This window comes from Cetorhinus maximus, chromosome 3, assembly GCF_964194155.1.
Source record: "Cetorhinus maximus chromosome 3, sCetMax3.hap1.1, whole genome shotgun sequence".
Lineage (NCBI taxonomy): Eukaryota > Metazoa > Chordata > Chondrichthyes > Lamniformes > Cetorhinidae > Cetorhinus > Cetorhinus maximus.
Window position 1 is genome coordinate 198,087,745 of NC_135881.1, and position 21,707 is coordinate 198,109,451.

Consider the following 21,707-nt stretch of genomic DNA (forward strand, 5'->3'; position numbering starts at 1 on the left):
TAACGTGATTAATAGACCTGCCCGTCCAACCTTAAGGCAGGCTTCTGAAAAAACATGAAACCTCACTCATCCATGGGCAGGATGAGGTTTACGAGGGTGTTAAAATGTTTATAAAAGGTTTAAATAAAAGAAATTGACATGTCCCAGTTCGTGCAACAGTGTCACGCGAGTGGACATGTCAGTAATTTTTTTTCACCTCCTTTATTGCACCTTTCAAACCTGAGCCGATCTCCCTGAGGCAGCACTTTGCCTCAGGGTGATCTGTGCGCTCTTTCGTGCGCATGTGTGAAAGAGCACACTCCCAGCTGAGGGAATCCCCACCAACCCCCACCCCCCCCCACCCCGGCCGGACAGAGAGCACATAGCGCTTCCTTAATTGGCCCGCCCATGTAAAATGGCAGCGCACCCCCAAATGGGGGCGCCGATCGGGAACCCGCCCGCTCTCTCACAACCCCCCCCAATGGGGGGAAGATCCTGCCCCAGATTTCCCACCTTGCTGGTCGCCATTGTTCACTTGTCACTGACATTGATCGTTATGCTGATAGAAACACCCGGGTTATGATATATACGATGAAAAATAAGCTCATAATTGGTACACATTTAAAAATGTGCTAACTTAACCTTGTGACTCCTAATCGTGGATTTCAAGTATTCCAAGTGCATTTTCAGCCAGCTGAATAACAACACACAGATGGTTTGTGTTATATAAATTATTTTCCTGATAAGATGTGTTTACTGCATAGCCAAAACATGAAGTCACGCATTCTGAGTGTGCACTGCTTCCTAAAGACAGCTTTATATTGCACCTGCAAGATTTACCCTGCAAATTGTTTCATGATGGGCAGGAAGGCAAGTACTTTACATAGCAGCTCACGATAGATGGGAAACAAATCGACTTCAGCAATGAACATGGTCAATTTTCTGACATTTGTTCCTGTTGTAATTGCCTCCAGCTACACTCTGCTGTCCAAGACCCAACATCCATGCGTCCCTCTCTGATCTGGTAGTGTAGTGGTTATGTGAATAGACTGGTAAACAAGAGGGCTAGACTGGTAATCTCAATGGGATGTGCGTTCAAATGCCATTCCAGTTTTTAAAAGGCTGGTACTGTAGCTCGTGGATTCTAGTAAAAACCACTGGTTTGTTCATGGAAGAAAATCTGCTGTCCTTTCCCATTCTGACCTGTACCTGACTCTAGTCCCACATGGATTTGGCTGACTCTCTACAGCCCTCTGAAGTTGCCCAGCAAGCCAGTTGTTTAAAGCCATTTCAAAGAGAAACAAGAATAAAACTAGATGGGGTGCTCAGCCTTGAATTACGTTAGTTAATGGGACTTGACAAAGGGACACCCAACCCTTTCAATCCTCAAGCATACACCTCAATAGTAGCTCGGACTGGCGCCAGAGCTGCCTCATGTACTGTGGGAAGAGGTAAGCCAGCACTGACACAATGGACCAAATGGCCTCTGTGTTCATGATTCTACGACACGACAGCCTGACATAATCATATTCACAGAATCGTATCTATCAACCCTCATTCGAATTCTCCATCAACATCCCTGGATATGTCCTGTCCGATGGCAGGAGTGGCCACCAGAGATGAGCTACAATGGTATCCAGTTTTCGGGAGTGGTTGTGGGGAACATCAGCATTGACTCTGAACCCCATAGAGTCCCATGGTATCAGGTCGTATGGGATTAAGGAAATTTCTTGTTAATTGCTACCTATTTGTTTCTCTTGGCAGATGTAGCAGTATTCCTTCATGTTGAACATCACTTAGATGAAGCACTGAAGGTTGCAAGGGCACAAAATTCAATATATTCAACCAATGTCCTGAAACGGGGCTGTAATGGTTGACCTCCAATAATCACAATCATCTTCCTTTGTACTAGGTGTGACTCCAACCACTGGAGTTTTCCCCATGATTCCTATTGACTTCAGTTTTGCTAGGGCTCCTTGATGCTGTCTTGGTGCCAAGCGCAGTCACTCTCACCTCACCTCTGGAGTTCAGCTCCTTTGTCCATGTTTGGATCAAGGCTGGAATGAAGTCTGGAGCTGAGTGCCTCAGGCAGAACCCAAACCAAGCATCAGTGAGCAAGCTATTGTTGTCCAAGTGCCGCTTGATAGCACTGTCAATGATACCTTCCATCAAGTTGTTGTTGATCAAGGGTAGACTGATGGGGCAGTAATTGGCCAGATTGGATTTGTCTTGCTTTTTGTGTACAGGACATACCTGGGCAGTTCTCCACATTGCCAGTGTTGTACCTGTACTGGAATAGCTTGACTAGGAGTGTGGCTAGTTCTGGAGAACAAGTACTACAGCCGGGATCCTGTTGGGGCCTCTAGCCTTTCCAGTATCCAGTGCCTTCAGCCGTTTCTTGATATCACGAGGAGTGAATTGAATTGGCTGAAGACTGGCATCTGTGATGCTGATGACCTCAGGATGAGGCCAAGCTGGATCATCCACCCAGCACCTCTGGCTGAAGATGGCTGCAAACACTACAGACTTGTTTTTTTGCACCATCCCCCATCACCAACATTCTGGGGGGCTAACCATTGTCTAGTGAGTCAAGTGGACCAGCCACACAAGTGCCCTGGCTACCAGAGCAGGTCAGAGGCTGGGTATTCTGCAGTGAGTGGACCCTGACTCCCAAAGCCGCTACACCCTCTACAAGGAACAAGTCAGGATATGATGAATTACTCTCCACTCACCTGGATAGCGGCAGCAGCAACAACACTCAAGGAGTTCAACACCATGCAGGACAAAGCAGCTGGCTTTGATCTGCACCTTACCCACCAGTCTAAATATCCACTCCCTCCACTACCGACGCACTGGGGCTGCAAAGTCACCAAGGCTCCTTCGACAGCACCTCCCAAAAGTCAGGGTCTGAACCACCAAGAACGACAAAGGTATCAGGTGTGTGGGAATGCCATCACCTCTAAAATCCCCTCCAAATCACGCACCCTCCAAGCTTCAGCCTATATGGCCATTCATTTATCATCGCTGGGTCAAAATCATGGTACTCTCTATCTGTGGGAATACCTTCGCTGCATGGGCTGCAGTAGTTCAAGAAGCAGACCACCAACACCCACTAAAGGGTGACTTGGGATGAGCGATAAATGCTGCTTACATCCCCAAAAATTATGATTGAAAAGTGTTCTACTTTCTAAGGCTTCCATTGCTGTTCTGTGACAACCTGTCCAGAGAAGTGTGGCCTCCAGAAGCACTGCTCCTCAGACAACTGAAGGAAAGTGGCTGTAGTCCCAAATGCTCTAGGGACTAGTTAAGACCTTCTTTGATCAGCCCTTATCATGAGGAGCCCAGCTACTGCTCCTTGTAATTGGCCAACCCACTGCTGCTACTCTTCCCATCATGTAACCAAAGTGCTAAGAAGGGCACACATCTTAAGCTCTTGAGGGTCTTAGTGAGGGTCTTAAAACAGAGTAAATGATGGAAAAAGAAATCTCCAAGGCAGACCCTACTGTGGAAGTACAAAAAATCACCATAGCAAATAGATACTACTTGCAGGTGAGTGTCGCTTTAAATTCTCCTTCCAAGTGACATTTTGAGACCAGTCCCACTCAGTTTTACTACTGGGGATCATCTCTGCTTTTCAGTACTAAAACTCTCCCTGGGCTGTGGTCCTGATGGCAATGTAAATACTGCTTCTGGCAGGTGCCTTGGTCACTTAAGGGAAATCTGGAGTTAAGATGGCGGCGGTCAGAAATGAGGCAATAGGTCTGCTGGTGTGATCGGAAGTCTGGCTTTCTTTGGGTGGGAGGAATTAAAACTGCCCTCCACACTGCTAGTCTGTACATGCAAACAAAGAAATGTTGGTGGCAACTGTGCAAAGCAACCTCTATGTGCTAGTTCTCCACAGTGCCTCACTCACTCCCTCACTCACCTTACACCCCTGTTGCTAAACAGGTGGCAATAGCGTAAGGGGAAAGTAGCATTAGATAAAAGGTGCATTATTCTGACTTTGTGTTCCCGGTGGGATGCCTTGCTTGTTTGGAAATATTACAATAAAAACGTCCACTGGTTCACCTTGAACCTGTTTTTTTTTTAAATAAGCTAATTAGTTGTTTCTGAGCAGAGTTGGAAGTGGACTTTCAGAAACCTGCTCCAGAGAGACATCTCATGGTCAGAACCTGCAACTACATTATGACAATTGACATAACAAAACCAAAAAACGGAGTCGACAAACAATTTATGTTGGTAAGTGTCGATGCAAAACATCACCAAGAATAGTGATACCAAGAGTCACTGCCCTACAAATAGTTTTTTTTTAAATAATGTATCTAGATTTCGTGATCTTCTGCAGACCTTATTTTCTTTTAACCACATTTTTTGCATAGTCTGTCACAGAATCTACATCATCCTTTCAGCTGCTCCAAAATGAGTTGGGTCCCTCCTGGGAACGATACAAGATTGTTGACCTAAATTTTTCTTCTTCAAATATTTATTCGCTTCCCTTTTAAAAGCTACAATGCTTCTGCATCCACCTTTGTTTCTGATAAAGTATTCCGTGCCCTAATAACTTCCTGCATAAAACAAAACCCTCCCACTCTCTTATTTCATTCTTTTGGTGAAAATTATGCTCTCTAATTACCAACACCGACCAATGGAAATAAGTTTTTCCCAACTTACCTCATCAAAACCCCTCGATTATGAATAATTCAGTTAGATCTGATGTTAACTGTTCTCTGTTCTAGTGAAAATGGACCCAATTTCTCTGGTCTCTCCTCTTACCTAAAGCTCTAGCCTTGGTATGATGTGAGTAAATCTCTGCTGTATTGCCTCCATGGTCTTAACATCTTCCTACAGTAGGACACTCAAAACCGGACATAGTGGGCGGGATTTTCCGGTCCCGCCCTCCACGGGACCAGAAATTACCGCCCAAAGTCAAAGGACATTCTGCTCGTCCGTCAAATTTTCCACCTCACATGCGATGATTCCCAAGGTGGGTGGGGCCGGAAAATCTCGCCCCACTTCTAACAGTGGCCTAACCAATGATCTGTATGGGTTTGGCATTACCTCATCGCTCTTGTACTCTATATTGTTTTTTAATAAAACGCTAGGGTATTCTCTGTTTCTGAATTTATGGCTGGTTGTCAGGTGCTGGACAAGCAGGAGGAACTCACCTACCTGCCACATCTGCCTTTTGACGTGAAAACTGCAGCCATTTTTGGGCTCTTCCCGCATCAGTGCACTTGTGGTAACTGAAACTGATCCAATAACTCAATGGGAGACTCCATCATCTACCAACAACACTGTGATCTCAATGAGGAATTTTTGTTAACGCAGTAAGTTCTTGTGATCTGGAATGCACTACAATAGTAATTTTCAAAGGGGAATTGGATAAATGTTTGAAGGGAAGAAAATGAGAGGGCTATGGGGAAAGAGCAGGAGAGTGAGATTAATTGGTAGGTCTTTCAAAGAGCCAGCATAGGCACAAATGGACTGAATGGTCTCCTTCTGTGCTGTATCAGATTCTATGTACTCTGTTGCACTTTCCAGACACAACTTTACTTTTACAAAACTGTGTTGGTTGTTCTCAACAATTCTAAGTATTTGTTTATTCTATATTATAGTCCTCAACTGCTGATGTCAAGCTGGCTGGTCTGTGGTTACCCAATTGATCCCCTTCTTGAACAGAGGTGTTACACTGGCAATCTTTCAGTCCTCTGGTACAACTTCCAAAGCCAGGGACGTTTGACAGATCATGGTCAGAGCCTCTACTATTTCCTCTCTGATTTCACTAACATTCATATGATGTATGCCATGTAAACGTAATGCCTTTTTCACCAGACCTTTTCATTATTACTTCTTTATCTACAGTCATCTTAAGCTCCTTATCTCCTCTTGTACTCTTTGCATCCCAACACCGCTTTCTTTTGTAGAAACAATTCAAAAGACTCAATTAATATTTCAACATTTCCATGATACTTCCTGAAAAGATTTATCTTTCCATCTGCAAACACCTCTGCTCTTCCTTTAACTCCCTTCCTTTAACTCCAGGACATCGCTGCAAGGTTTCCTCAGGGCGGTGTACTAGGCCCAGCCATCTTCGGCTGCTTCATTTATGACCTTCCCTACATCAAAAAGTCAGACATGGGGATGTTCACTGATGATTGCACAGTGTTCAGTTCCATTCACAACTCCTCAGATAATGAAGCAGTCCGTGTCCACATGCAGCAACACCTGGACAACATTCAGGTTTGGGCCGATAAGTGTCAAGTAACATTGGTGCCACATAAATGCCAAGCAATGACCATCTCCAACAAGAGAGAGTATAACCACCTTCGCTTGACATTCAATGCCATTGTCACACCAAATCCACCACCATTAACATCCTGGGGATCATCAATGACCAGAAATTTAATCTGACCAGCCACGTGAATGTTGTGGCTACAAGAATAGGTCAGAGGCTGGGTATTCTGAGGCAAATGATTCACTTCCTGGCTCCTCACTGCTTTTCCACCATTTGCAAGAAAGTCAGGAGTGTGATACAGGAGGAATACTTTCCACCTGCCTGGGATGAGTGCAGCTCCAACAACACTCATAAGCTCAACACTAGCCAATGCCGCCCACTTGATTGGCACCCCAACCAAATACTAATTTCCATCCATGTTTTCCAGGCTCTGCTTGATTTTCTATCGTGTTATTGGCCCTTGTTTCATTTTTAACGCCTCCTTGTTGTGTCTTATTTTAATTTTAAGCTCTCTACTCATCCAAGAAACTCCAGCTTTTGCTGTATTCTCTTCTGGTGAGAATATATCCGGTCTGCATCCCAATCAACTCTTGCTTAAATGTAAACAATTTTCTATTGTTTGCCTGCTGCCTTTCCTAACATTTCTTTCCAAATTATCTGGGCTAGCTCTTTTTTTAAAGTCATTGGGATTTGTTTTTTTTAACCAGTCAAATGCTGCCATCTTTGACTGTTTCCTTCTCAATGTTTAGATTGTGGTGACGTTGCTGTTTGCTCAACTTATCTGCTTGATCTACTGGCCTCATATCAGTTTAAGAGTGTGAAAATAGAAATGTCTCAGCAAACTGAGCTGAAATATCAGAGCTGTCATTCTCTCTCTCAGTCTTAATTCTCTTATCTTCACTCAGGCATGGTTGGTAAATATTGAACATTTTAGGCTGGTAATGGTATTCATGTGAAACTCTTGTTTGTAAAAGTTATTCCAATACCATATTGCACTGTTCAGTTCCATAACTTCCAGGATTCTTGTTCTCATGACTAATAAACAAAAGCAGCTCACTCTGAACATGGGAACTCATACAGCAATTTCCACAATATCAAGAATACCCAACTGTAGCGCGTTACCATTTTTGCAACGTAGGCCTAGATGTCCGTCCGTGCATCAGGTGCACAGAATTGGGATCTTTACGTCCACCTAAGATAGACGGGACCTAATTTAACGTTACATCCAAAAGTCATCCGACATGGAAAGGGAGGTACAGGCAAGGCAAGGAGCTCGGTCCCCAAGAAAAGGTTACATTTTTCAATATCTCAATGGACCTCATTATACAGGGGGAGGGGGAGTAAAGCCTGGGGTTACACAGGGCAGAGACCAATGATGCGCCTGCAGTTATGCTTGCAGGCATTTCCTCCCTTGCTAATAAGATGTCCTTCCCTCCCACTGACCCTGCAGGGGTCAGGCAAAGTCAATGCTGGCCAGAATCGAATGGTGAGATTCCAAGATCATGGTCCAAAGGCTTCTCAAGCCCAAGAATCCACATTCCATTTCAACTTGCTGCAAACAAAATATTATGGTGGCTGATTTGAGATTTTTTTGCCCACAAGGGATTACTGCTAACAACAGTTCCACCCAAACCTCTGAGACAGTTAAACAGGATAAACCACCAAATCAGAAATATAAACACAAGTAGGATTGAGATCCCTGGGGCTCAACAGCTGGATTGCTAGGCTTCGGAGCCACATGTAGCCTCTGTTACACTATGAACAATTCACAGAAGAACAGATGCACGATCCCATAAGTGAACCCCTGATTTATATCGCTCGGAGATCAGAGATCAAGCTAAAAAAAAAAGCAATGTTGTCAGTGTCTCTGGCACCGACACCAGATGTGCTGAATAACAACAGCACTGTGGAGTCCTGCACCAACTCTGCTAAATCTGCGCTCAATGCTTCATATTTATTGAAAATGGTCCAGAACCGAAGATAATTAATGGCCCCTCTGTATCCGACGCTGATCAGACAGAAAACTACCCCCATATCTGGATATGTTTGAAAAGGCCGGACTTATGACCCACGATGTAGAAGATCTCCCTCAGCGCAGGAATCCTCGCAAAGAGCAGTGAAAAGAATCAGTGCAGAAGACACGCCCCCTTTTTATGGCACTAGCTACCCTAAGGTGGTATTAAATGTCCAGTGTGAATATTAGTGAGTGGGTGGTGGGTCAACGTTTGTGAATGGGTGAGTGGGTGAATGAGTGAATGGGTAGGTTGGGTCGGGTGGGTGAGGTAAGTGGATAAGCGGGTAGGGTGCAGGTGGTAGGGTGGCAGTGGGGGGTAAGGTGATAGGGTAGCAGGTGGGTGGGGTGGTAAGGTGGCAGATGGGCAGGGTAGCAGGCGGGTGAGGCGAGTGAGGTTGGCTGGCGTGTGAGTGGGTAGGGTCGGGTGTTAGTCGGGTCAGGTCGGGGAGCTCAGTGTGTGTGGTCGGTGGGGGTGGGGGGGGTGGTGTCAGTGTGTGTGATTGGGTGGGGTCAGTTGGAAAGTTATCCAGGTGTTAGACTGGGATTTTTCTGTCTCACATTTCCTGGGTAACTATCCAGATAAGTGCATTGGAACTGTCTGAAGTCTTCAACTCTAACTCAGAGTCAGAGACTTTTTCTGAGGGTCCCAGGCAGCAGGGGAGTTGCTCATCGGAATTTCAAACTTCCCAAGCAATTCCCAAGGAGTCAGAGTGCTGGGGTGTCTGCAGGGCCCCGAAACTCACCTTGGGTCAGATGTCTGGGTCTCCGACGATCCGGAGACCAGAAGACCCGGGCCAATATGAAGTGTCATGTGATCTGACTTTGTTTTCCAGAGATAACTGCAAGATGCATTAGCGGTTCCAACAATCAAATGAATTCCAGATGCACATTCACTGATTTTAATGCTCTACACAGACTCGCTCTGAGTGACCACAACTTTTTGCTCAGGACTCACCTATCAAGAACTCAACCCAAAACTTGTCCTTCCCTGAATTGTAGGCACGGTTGAAGGTGATGGTGATCTGGAAAGGCTGGCCACGTCTCACAATCAGATTCCTGCAGTCATAGAGCTCTGTATGATGCTGTTTCTTGTTAATGTCATCTGGATTCTGGTGTACATCAACACTCCATACCTCGAGAAAATCTTGGAACAAAAAGGAAAACACGTCAATGCTCTCTCAGACCGTTCAGCTTTTTTATGTGCTGCCCTTGCTTGACTCATTCGTGGTGAAATGGTTAACTTTTCAAATCACCTTTCTAAAAACGAAGTTGCAGTTATCGAAACCAAAAATAATGCACAAGTCAGTCAGCATTTGCTACACAAAATTAGATTATCATTTCAAACACAACCATTCGTCAGGATATACCCTGTTCTATTAGGTTAGAAATCTTTCTCTTTCAGATGTAGAGATGTAGATCTTCATTATCCTGTTTTGGTTTCAGATTGCTAGCTTTCCCATTCTCATCTTAACACCTTTGCCTGAAAATGCTTTGGTGAAACTTAGATCTTTGCCACTTGCAAATATGTTCTTAATATACACCAGGTGTTTCTCAACTTAAAGCTTTAATGGATGTACACATGACTGAAGCAAACTGTAAATGGTGTACGATGTGTTAATGGTGTTTCACATTACAATTGTGCATCAAAAAGTACGTGAATTTGAATTTTAAAAATGCATTTCCGTCATCTGGAATTTGTTTTTGCTGTTTCTTCACATTGTCAGTTGTGAGTCAGTTGGCAGCACACTGACCTCTGAGTCACAAAGTTCTGGGTTTTAAAGTCCCACTCCAGGACTTGAACCCAAAAATCAAGGCTGATACTTGAGCGCAGTACTGAGGGAGAGCTGCACTGTTGGAGAGGCTGATTTGTGGGTGAGACATTAAACTGTGGCCCCTTCTGCTCTCTCAATTGGATGTCAGAGATTCTATGGTATTATTCTGAAGAGAGGGGCAGATTCCCCCCATAATGCTGGCCAATATTTATCCCTCAACTAACGCTACAAAAACAGATTATCTGGCTATTATCACATTGCTATTTGTGGGAGCTTGCTATCCGCAAATTGGCTGCCCCATTTCCAACATTACAACAGTGATTACACTTCAAAAAGTACTTCATTGGTTGTAAATTGCTTTGAGATGCCTGGTGGTTGTGAAAAGTACTACATAAAATGCTACTCCTGTCAGCAGAACGGGGTTATCAGACTTATAGGGCAGGATTTTGCCCTCGGCAGGCAGGCTCGGCAGGGGCAAGCGGAAGAGGTCGGGAAGCTGACCGCCGCCCCCGATCGGGCTGTGACCGCGATTTCACGCTGCCGGGCCAATGAAGGCCTGCCCAGCGTGATGGCTGGCTGCGGAATGTTCAAGAAGGGGCCGTCGGCCACCGGGTCCAGTGGTGGCCCAGCCTCCGGTTCGAAAACAGCGCAGGGAGCAGTTGCTGCAACGGCATGGCTGCAAACTAAGATATAGACGCCAGGCGGGAGGCGAGGTCGGCTGGCCACTCACCCCCTCACCGTTTTTCCAATGAGTGCCTCGCCGCCCTCCTGGAGGAGGTGGCTGCCAGGTGGGACACCCTTGTCCCCAGAGATGGGAGGAGGAGGCCACCGCACCTCACAAAGAGGGCATGGCAGGAGGTGGCAGCCCGGGTGAGCAGCCACGATGTGTTGTGGCACACCTGGGTGCCGTGCTGGGAGAGGTTTATTGACCTGCTGCACTCAGGAAGGGTGAGTACCGTGTTGGTATGGGTCAGTGTGTTGGAGTGTTTTGGGCTGACCACCCCCCTCCCACCGGAGCTCAGGGGTGTTAGAGTCCGAGCGCCAACTGTCAATCACACGGGAGCTGGCCAAGGGGGTGAGCCCTGGCTGCTTTGATTGAGGGCCTTGCGACTCGAGGGCCATGACTTTGACGTGCCCTGCAAGGTGTTCCTCAGGTGGGGTTGGTCAGGCTGCAAAGGCGCTGCAGGTAGAGAGTGGACTAATCAATGCTCCTCTATCCTTTCAGGAGAAAACAGTGTTGAAAGGTCACAGACTGGTGGAGGACACCCACACCTCCTCATCCTCTCCAGGTACGGGCAGGAGGCCTTGGAGCTCGAGAGGCGCCATGCACCTTGGTCAACTGGCTGCGGAGAGGCTGAGGTGTCAGACAAAGGTCAGGGTGCAGTGCACTGAGGTGAGAGTTTCGGATGGTGCAAACAATCTTGTGCAGTCTCATCATTGATGGGAGCATCCAGACTGGATTCCTCACTGATCATTGAAAGACAATGGCACCATGATGCAGATCTCCATTGTCTCACCAGGGTGCCTGGCATGCACAGTGACAGTGTGGTGACTTAAACTAATGGCATCTCCTTCTTCTCCCTTAGATTCATCACCAAGCAGCCAATCTCAGGACCTCCAGGAGCTCCCTCTGACACCGGAGGACCACCATGCACCAGAAACACCTATGTCACACCCACTCTCGAAACCAGGCACCAGCGCAGATACCAGCACCCTGGTGGGCATTAGTTCAGCAGCTAGTTTCTCGGAGCACATTGGTGAGGACACTTCACACTTGCTTGAGGTGCAGTTTGAGTCAGAGAGTGCCCAGGGCGCCGGCAGTCGGATGACTGCTGGAGAGCAGGACAATACTCAGTCGAAGGCTGGCGATGAGCCTCTGGAGTCATCTATTAGGCAGCAGATGCTGGATGTCCAGTGGGAGGTGTGGGAGGATCTGGCGGAGATCCATGAGGGTATGCGTGCCATGGTCTCTGTTGTAGAGGAGCCCATGTGGAGCATAAACACTGCGATGACCCTCATGGCCGAGCACACTGCCTCCTCCATGGAGAGAGTGGCAACTCTCACGGAGAGGCTGCGCCAGGAACAGAATCAGGGGTTCCTGCGGATGTGCTCAGACCTGCAAGTGCTCAAACAGGCACTGAGCTCAGGTGGTCAGTGCCAGTGTGGGAGATGGATGAGGCACCCAGTATCCCAGCTAGGTGCCCATCCATCAATGGTGAGCAGGGAGGTCCAGAGCGACGTCACGTTGGTGCAGGAGCTGCCTGTTGTCTCTGCAGGCTCCTCTCAGGGCACTCTGGATGAGGGCAGCACCTCCTCCGCCCCTCTGCCAGTGACCGTGGCATCTGATGAGGCTGCGGTGATTGGGGAGATGCCAGCCAGGGCACTGGCCGCTCCCTCCCAGGCGGGGCCAGCACAGGCTCCACGGGCCAGAGGACGACTGCCAAGGTCATCAAGGCCAACAAGACAGCAGAGTGAGGCTGTCTCCAATGCTGCTGCCAGCGAGGAGGGAGCGCCAAGATGTAGCACTCGCAAACATAAGTTTAAAGCACCTTAAGCACAAGAGGGGCTGGTCATGGGTGATCTTTAGTTCTCCCATTTTTTTTTTCCTTTTGTCTCAGGATGTAAGTGTCATGGGATTTGCCTGGGTACCTTGCACAGACTTGCAGAATCTGCATCCTGTGGTCACACACTATCTGCACGTTCATGGAGTAAATCCCTTCTTGTTGACGAAGGCACCCGCCTGACCCGCTGGCACCTTGATGGCCACATGTGTGCAGCTGATTGCACCCTGGATGTGAGGGAACCCAGCAATCGCTGCAAAACCTCTGGCTCGCTCAGCCTGGCTGGCCTTGTCTATACGGAAATGAAGGAAACTAAATACCACCTGAACAGAGCTTCTGTCACCAGCTTGACACAACTGTGGACAGCTGATTGGGAGGCTCCACACAGATACCCTACTGAGCCCTGGAAAGAGCTGGCGATATAGAAGTTGAGGGCCACTGTGAACTTCAGAGCCATTGGCATGGGGTGTCCACCCACACAGTCGGAACTGATCTCAGGCCCAATCATCTGACAAATGGAGGTCACTGTCTCCCTTAAGAGGTTCCCTCCTTCAGCATTGCATGTCAGGCATTTTGAGGTAGCTGCTTTGCCAATTGTAAACCCTGGCAGCAGCATAGTGGCATCTTCTGCGGCCCCTTCCGCCATGGACTACCTGCTGGCCCTGTGGCCCTTGTGCCTGCCCCTCTCCTCCCACCGGTACCCCCCCCACCCACCGGAAGCTGAATTGGGAAATGTGGCCTCCTCTCCCTTCTGCCCCTCTCTTCCCCCTCAGAGGAGGCGCCTCCAGCGGAGACCACAACCCTCATTACCAGGGTATGGGAAGGCTGTCTGATACCAGGAAGGATCCACACAGCCTGAATCCTCAGGGGGCCTTGGAGACAGCAATAAGTCCTGAAATGACGGGTGGCAATGCTAAGAATGAAGCCCCAAACAGAGATGAAGCTGCCAAGTACCGAGAAACAACCAGCAGCAAACTATCTCCAAAACTCCTCATCACTCACACTGGCAATGCTGCTGACCCTTTTTATCCTGCCCGTGGATGAGGTTTTGCAAATTGTGGGCTGCCTGCCTGCCTGTTTTGCCCCTGCGACGAGCGAAAAATTGCCCAGGGGGCAACATTAAACCGCCGTCAATTGGGCTGTCAAGGGCCTTAACCAGCCTCTTAATTAATGGTGGGCATGGCTCTGACTCCCATCGACCGAAGTAGCGCATGAGTGCCCAATGTCACAGGGCGTCATTTTATGGTCGCTCGGGTCAGGCACACGCCCGCCTGACGAGCGGAACATTCTGCCCATATAGCTTTTTAACAGTGGACTGTTGCTGTTGCATTTATATCACGCTAGCAACCAGTCCCAGATGATCTGTTTTTAATAAAAGCCATGATGATCATTGTTTGCATAATTCTTTGTTGAGATGGACTTGCCAAGTTGAATAAGTTGATCATGTGGTCAATGCTACAGACTAACAATAGGGCAGTGTTTCCAAGAAAGCTCTAATGATCTTGGCCTTCATTTATTTGTGCCATTGTTAATGGCATTGGGGCCACCAATGACACCCAAGAAGAACAGCATCAGATGTGGTCTCTCCTGTAACTGCACTTTGTTCTACTGCCTGAGAAACTGATAAGCCAAGATTTTATGACAAGTTTGGTTATGAGCTGGTGGTTAGTGTGGCATTAACTACACAACATAACAGTTGCCGATTACACCTACCAGGATCTCAGGTTGCTTAGAGAGAGAGGGAGATAAACCAGGGTTGGGATACCTCGGTGATCTAATCTCAAACCTAATTGGAAATCAGCCACATGGTAACTTGTGGCACAAGACCACACATTGAATCAGTGGTTACAGCAATTCAAAATCATTCCAACTGTATCAATTATCATCAATGACCTCTGTCCATCATAAAGTCAGCAGTGGGGATGTTAGCTGATGTTTGCATAATGTTCAGCACCATTCGCAACTCCTCAGATACTGAGGCAGCTGTGTCTATATGCAGCAAGACCTGGAAACATTCAGGCTTGGGCTAATAAGCGGCAAGTAACTTGTGCCACACAAGTACCAGGCAATGATCATCTCCAACAAGACAACTATCTCCCCTTGACACTGTACACTGCCCACCAGAGATATGTGTGTGCAATTCCCGTTGGCCATACTGGGGACTTAATTGGCCAAATAGCACCAGAAATATGGACAGTACCCATCCCAATTTCTAGGGATATACATTGAGCAATGATTCTTATCGACTCACAAGTTCAGCAGCTTTGGTTTTGTGCCATTTGGATTTTCAGCAGGCTGACGCCTATGGCAGTAACTTTGATGCGAACATCTTACCCTGAACGTGTCGGGATGCTTAGCGGCGAAATGCTTAATGTAGGCATTTTTACACTCCACTATTTCTTCAGAGTATATGGCCTAAATAAACTGAGGTTCTCTTTATGGGCAGAAATAAAAACTGTAATAAATGCTTCAACAGATTCAAAAATGAGACCGGTAATACAGTGATATACATAGTATACGTTTGAAGTTGAATCCAGTTCAGTATTTTGCTTTATACAAATGTTACTTCTGGGGGTTATATTTGAAATAATTGCGGGGTGCCAGAGTCGTGTGTTTGGCAGACATGGCATTTTTGTTCTTCAAAGGTATTTGTAGCTGCCTACTAGAACCATTTTAACTGCAATAGTTGTTTCATAAAGCTCGCTCTCTCTCTCTGGGGAAATATCTTGCCGGGTCTGTCGCCATAGCAAAGCAACAATTCAATAATCCATCAGAGAGTGGTTTCTGAATTAGAACACATCAGCTGTGCAAGCTAAGCAATGTAAGATGGTTCTCTGAACTACCAAAAAATGTGCAGTTGTGAAGTCTCATATATATCAATACAAATATCTTTGGTTTTTTTTTTTGCACATCAATTATGAATTAGGCTTAGAAACGTCAGCCCCAAAAGAATTGAGGATGTGAGAAGCACTTTGGAGTAACGTCACCTCGCTCGTGTAACTTGATAGAAACGTATTTCACGGTGAGAACATATTCTGAAAAAGCGATCATGAAATAAAATAAAGCTCAGTTTCCATACAGCAAGTGGAAAAGAGCCTTAAGGGCGTTTTACACTCTCTGGGGGTTTTCCAAAAGAAAATCTTTTATTTACGATACAAAGTCAAAACACGAACACCAAAGTAGCCAACCTCATACAAAGAGGAAATTACACAGTCAGTTTATATACTTCAAAGTCTTACACACAATTTTCCAACTTCGCGGGGCTGGTGGGAAGTTCCTGCCATATACGTGCCAAGAAGCTGTGAAGGCCTGGTTTTCATTACCGACCCCACCACTTAAACCATCCCACGCTTATCGTGCAGCCTCCTGTAATGAGCTAATATCTCTAACCATTTCACACTACCATAAAAACCACAGGCAACATGAAGAAAAGCTTCTATGTGCAGCAAATGGTTAGGATGGGGGGAGGCAGTGGTGTAGTGGCATGACCACAGGACTCATAAACCAGAGACCCAGGGTAATGCTCCGGGTACCCGGGTTTCAATCCCACTGTGGGATGGTAAAATTTGAATTCGATAAAAATGTGGAATTAAGAGACTTATGATGACCATGAAACCATTGTCGTAAAAACCCATCTGGTTCACCAATGCCCTTTAGGGAAAGAAATCTGGTGTCCTTACCTGGTCTGACCTACATGTGACTCCAGATCCACAGAAATGTGGTTGGCTCTTAACTGCCCTCTGAACAAGGGGTTAGGGATGGGCAATAAATGCTGGCCTAGCCAGCGACGCCCACATCCCATGAATGAATTATAAAAAGAAAAATTGAAAAGCCTGATGGGGTGGAGGGTATGGGTTCGGTTGTAGCCTCTGAAAGGAGATTTGATAAATACTTGAAGGAAAAACAACTGTAGGGATGTGGGGAAAGAATGGATTGTTCAGTGCAGGCTCGATGGGTGAATGGTCTCCTTTTTACTGTACTATTCTATGGCTCTAAGAGTCAGTAACAAAGGCACCACTTATAATGTATTCAGTGCACTAGCTATTTCATGCAGTTCAATTAGCAATTTAAAAAACTCTGTTGATTTCAAACAAGAGGTTTCAATCAGTTGTTCGCACCTGTGATTACCTCAGTGTTGTGGTTCTGGACGCAACTGGTAAGGAGTTGAGTCTGGCAGTTGCTACGTGAGATTTTTTGTTTCCTTAAAACACATTGGGCACTTGGCATTTTGATTTTACTGTTCACTGCCTATGGTGGGCAAATCGTGTTAACACCAATGTGCTTGAAATACAAGCAGCGGTGACTGTATGTGCTTTCAGTGAGTGGGGCACCCCGCCAGCAATATGAAGTCTGGCTCTGTTGTAGGCTAATTGCTAGAGATTGATTGCTGTGATTAGTCAACAGCTCCATTATTATGGAATTATATCAGGCTGGTAACGATGAACTAGACGGAGCTTGGTCTTTGTCCCATTTAGTAATTCCAATACTCCTAAAACTACCTGTAAACTGCACATTATATGATAATGATTGAATAAATCACACACTTTAATGCTTATCTATACTGTGCACTTTAGATCTCTCTCATTTTAGATCTGAATATCCTGTTCTAAACCTTCCTGTCATATGTTAAGTATCTTAGATGTGTGGAGATAATCATTGTGCTTTGTTTAATTTTTCAATTCCAAACTATTTTGTAACAAGATAGTCAAATCACTAAAATAATTTATTTTAACTACTTCTGGTTGCTATTTTCCTTCTTCACACAGGTTTCTATCGGCGCAATTGTCCCAGATTTGCACGTTTTACACGCCGGCTGCAGTGGCGGGTGGTCATGCTGTACCATCCCAAACCCATCACATTAGTCATGCATTCCCGGGAAACACGCCGTTTCCATGGCTGGCGGGCTCTCATTCGCCCACCACGCTATCACCTCGCCGAACCGCCATATTTAAACTCCAGACGCGCACACACATCTCAGTGCTTCCAGCCCAGGGCTACTGCAGAGAAGATGTCCACGAAAGACTAAAAGCAGCCCCCCGTGTCACTGGAACACCTTTTGGACGCAGTGGAGGTGTGTTGCGATGTCCTCTACCCCTGTTCTGGCTGCAGAATGGGGCAGTGGTGTGACCAACCAGGCTTGGGAGGTAGTGGCAGTGGTGATCAGTGCCCATGCTGCACAGAAGAGGTCGGCCATCTAATGCAGATAGAGGATGAATGATCTCATCCGTACAGCCAGGGTATGGCAACCGTCTCATCGCTCTAAACTCACACACTCACAAGCCCATCACACATTCATTGGCATCTCACTCACTGCCAGCTCAAGGGACATCACCACTCACTCTCTCACACACACCCTCACATCTCCTTCTGGCTTCACCTTCTCTGCAGGCTGCCTCCTCAGCCCTCACCAACTTGAGGCCACTTGCACAGATCAACATGTGCCCCCACACACACCCTGGGATACGCCCCCTTCCCCAGTACAGCCCTCACCCTGCAGCCTCTTCCCTTGCCTGAGGCCACTTCCCCTACCTTCCCCAAGCAAGACCTTGCCCTGCAAGCCACCCATATATGGCTGGTCTGATAGGTAGAGACCTGCCCGTGAGCCCCCCTAAAAGTGATGTGGTGCTGCCTGTGAAGCCTGGTGCTGATGACCGTGAGTGCTGACTGAAGCAAGGTAGGCAAACAAACCTTGAAGTCCCGAGCAAAGTGCAGCCTACCAAGTGTGCGTCGCTTATGTGCTGTTGTGAAACACGTTGGCGAGTTTTCCCGGCGGATGGTCCAGGGGTGGTGGAGTGGAGGGACGATTCCAGCGAGCTGGCCCAATAATGATACGCAGATGCATTACGATGAGGTTCCTGACATCCGATGGCGGGAAACGCTGGCTGCTATCCACGTGTTAAGCAGACGGTGGCAAACTGGTTTCACGCTATCGTGAAACCGATCACGCCATATTGTCCGCACACGCCACCAAACACGCCCCCAACACTGGCGGGCATGGAAAATCCCAACCTGTATCAGAGTTAAAAATAACACTTATAACAAAAGTATTACAGGATTCTGTAAAAGAAATCTCTGCACTTACTCGTAAGTGAATCAATAAATTTTCAAAGCCCCTGCTGGAAATTTTGCCCTGCAGAGGTCTGGTTCTTTGTCTGGAGTTCTGCTTCAGCCTTCTTCCACCGGGAATTTCCTTGGGAATTCTCCTGCTGCAGCTTTGATGGCACTTCAGCGAAAATTCCACGTAAGCAGGTTTCCACTGAACTCCCGGTGACGTTATGCTGGCGGATTGGGAAAAGCCCTGAGGAAATTCTTAGCCTTTGTTTCCGTGCGATGTCTCCCAATTTATAAATTCCCAAGTTCCCCCTTCTCCCATGTACTTCCTTTTGGCTTCATCAAGTGCCCTACTTTTAAATACGTAATTGTACAATGTTTCTGACTGCACTTTCTAATCTTTGATCATTTTAGGGTATGTCACCTCTCCTTATCCTCACTGCACACAGGAACACTTCACATTTCTCCACTTTAAATTTTGTCCAATATCTATTTGCCTGATCTCCTAACCTGCCTATTTTGTCAGCATGGGAGACCTACTATTACTGCACATATAAAAGAACCAATAGGTTTGGCACTGTTTACGATTAATTTATTGTCATTGATAAAATTTCAAAGTGGAAGCAGCTGATGATCAATTCTCGACTTCAGGGCAGGACAAGATGTTCTATAGCATTTAAGAATGGTAAAAGTTTCACACTGGTGCACTGGGGGCTGGTTCTGTTCCGAGGTTTGAGCTGAAACACGTTGACAGGTCAAAGCGGAGGCAACTTTACTGTGTATCTAATCATAGTATCTGCGACCTTGGGAGCGCTTGATGCAGGCACTGGGTGCACAGAATAGTAAGTGTTTTATTAACCCCTCGTCTTATTGAACAGAAAAAAAAAAATCATACAGAAAAGTAATTAGAAAAATGTTCTCCGTGCCATTGAACTCATAAATGATTCCAAATCCTATGAATTAGCCGTTACAGACAATTTCACTTCTTCCTCTTGGCCTTCAGTAAAAAGATGCTTTGCAAGCTTCTGTTGCCCTGTTTTTGATAGCTAAGAGAAAAAACGTACTAGGAGTCTGTAGTAACACATTGTTGTTATGCTTTCCACGTCTCCCTCCTCTCTAGGGATAATAACAAGAGCCTGCCATGTTGGCTTGTGCTTTTATACTTAAAGAAACTGTCTCTGGTTGCAAAATGGCCCTTAGTCCACAGAAAGCGAACCTAAAAAAAATAATGAGGACAGGCAGAGGCTCCTTAACATTTTCTTGTTGGGATCAAGAGATCTATTTTTTGATAAATGTATTTTCTACTTCATATTTTTATCCATGATAGCGGCCACGCTGGCAAAATCGAACAGAATAAGGAGAGGTGTTTTAGGATGCACCCCCTGTTATTGCTTTGAAAAAATAACAGGAATCCAAGATGACGAGACAGTGACATCCTGAGTCTGGGAGAAATGCCTTTCGCACAGAACTTTCATGTCCTCGCCAAAGCTTTTAAGCTTCACTCAGTGTGTCTGAGCAGAAAGTAGGGGCAGAACTTTTAGGTCGGCGGACATGGCGGGTGCAAAAACACGCGAAATGGTGTCGGCTGAGCGTCCCGACGTCCGTCCTGCGCTGGCGCGATATTTTGGTCGGCGGGCACACGCAAAAGTTGGAGGCGTGTCCGCTAACAATGAAGAGGCCTATTGAGGCCATTAAAGTTTTAATTGTCTCTGATTTTTTTGTGGAACACTGAACATTACGGTTGGCAGACGGGCGAATTGGCCAGGGGGACTTTGCATTTTTCAGGAAACTTTCATCCAATGTTATTAAATTTTTTAAAAAATCTACGGACAGCATTTTTATTATGTGTATGGTCAGGTGGCTGATTGTGATGCTTGGACGTTTTTTTTTCCTGATTTTACAAACTTTATCTAACTGTTTTCCAAGTCTTCAGCTCCCCGAGGCATCTCTCTGCCTTCAGGGAGCTTTCGTTCAGTGCTCCCCCGTGCTGACATCAGTGCCCGTCCTCTTCCCGCCCGCACCCTGGCAGCGCTGAGCATTTCAGCACACGCTTCACGCTGGCTGGCCGTTAATTGGCCAACCAGCGTGAAATCGCCATCGGGGGGGGACTGATTCCCCGGCTGATCCTGGACCCGCCAATCGCGCCCACCCACTGACCTAAAAATTCTGCCCTAGATTTGATTTTGACATTTTTGCTGATATGAACTTGTACTTCACTTTTGTTCCACAAAGCAAAGACAGAATGCTCTTTTTTTACAAATATCTTAGAAAGAAGAAGACAGACCGCATTTATATAGCACTTTTGATGACTACCCGACATGCCACTTTGTAACCAACGAAGTACTTTGAAACGTAGTCACTGTGGCAATGCAGGAAACACGACAGCCAGTTTGCACACAGAAAGCTCCCACAAACAGCCATATCATTATGACTAGATAGTCAGTTTTCATGATGTTGATTGAGGGACAAATATTGGCCAAGAGACCAGGAATAACTCTCCTGTTCTTCTCTGCAATAGTGCCATGAGATCCATTACATCCACCCAAGCAAGCAGATGGGGCCTCGGTTTAACGTCTCATCTGAAAGATGGCCTGGATAAATAAACTACGTAACCAATTTTTGATTACCCATAGTGTCATACAGAAAATCGGCCAACTGAGGGAAAGAAATTCTCTCTGGGTTTGGTGCAGGTCCTGCTTATATTTAAAAGAAAATTAAATTAAGAGCAATAGTTACCTCAGGCAAATTACAAAGCAATGATACCAATTTGGTTTGAGACGGTATCAATGGGTAAATTTCACAAGGCCCAGTGTTGCTGACAGGGCCTTGCATACAATCAGTGCGTACCAGGGAACCACAGGCACACTGCTTGCCATTATGCATCCGTTCATCGAGCCTGTGCATGGAAACTCATGGTCAATCTACCCATGCGTACTCAGTATGGACTGACTGCATGCAATGCCCAGCCTCATAAAATATTCCCTAAACCATGAGAGAGGAATGTGTGATGGTGCAGATAACCCAGAGGGGCCAGGTTGCTGTGGCAACATGCACTCTCCTCCTCCAGCTGCATCGATCTCATGTTGCTCTCAATG

General features: G+C 46.5%; 1 protein-coding gene across 1 annotated transcript in view; it reads right to left on the reverse strand.

The window, feature by feature from the left end:
• LOC144679173 (coagulation factor XIII A chain-like) overlaps window positions 1–21,707 on the reverse strand; it is a 122,401-nt gene that overhangs the window by 72,250 nt on the left and 28,444 nt on the right. Inside the window, exon 2 of the mRNA XM_078539557.1 lies at window positions 9,184–9,372. Coding sequence (XP_078395683.1) covers window positions 9,184–9,372 — 189 coding nt within the window. The remainder of the gene's footprint in view (window positions 1–9,183; window positions 9,373–21,707) is intronic.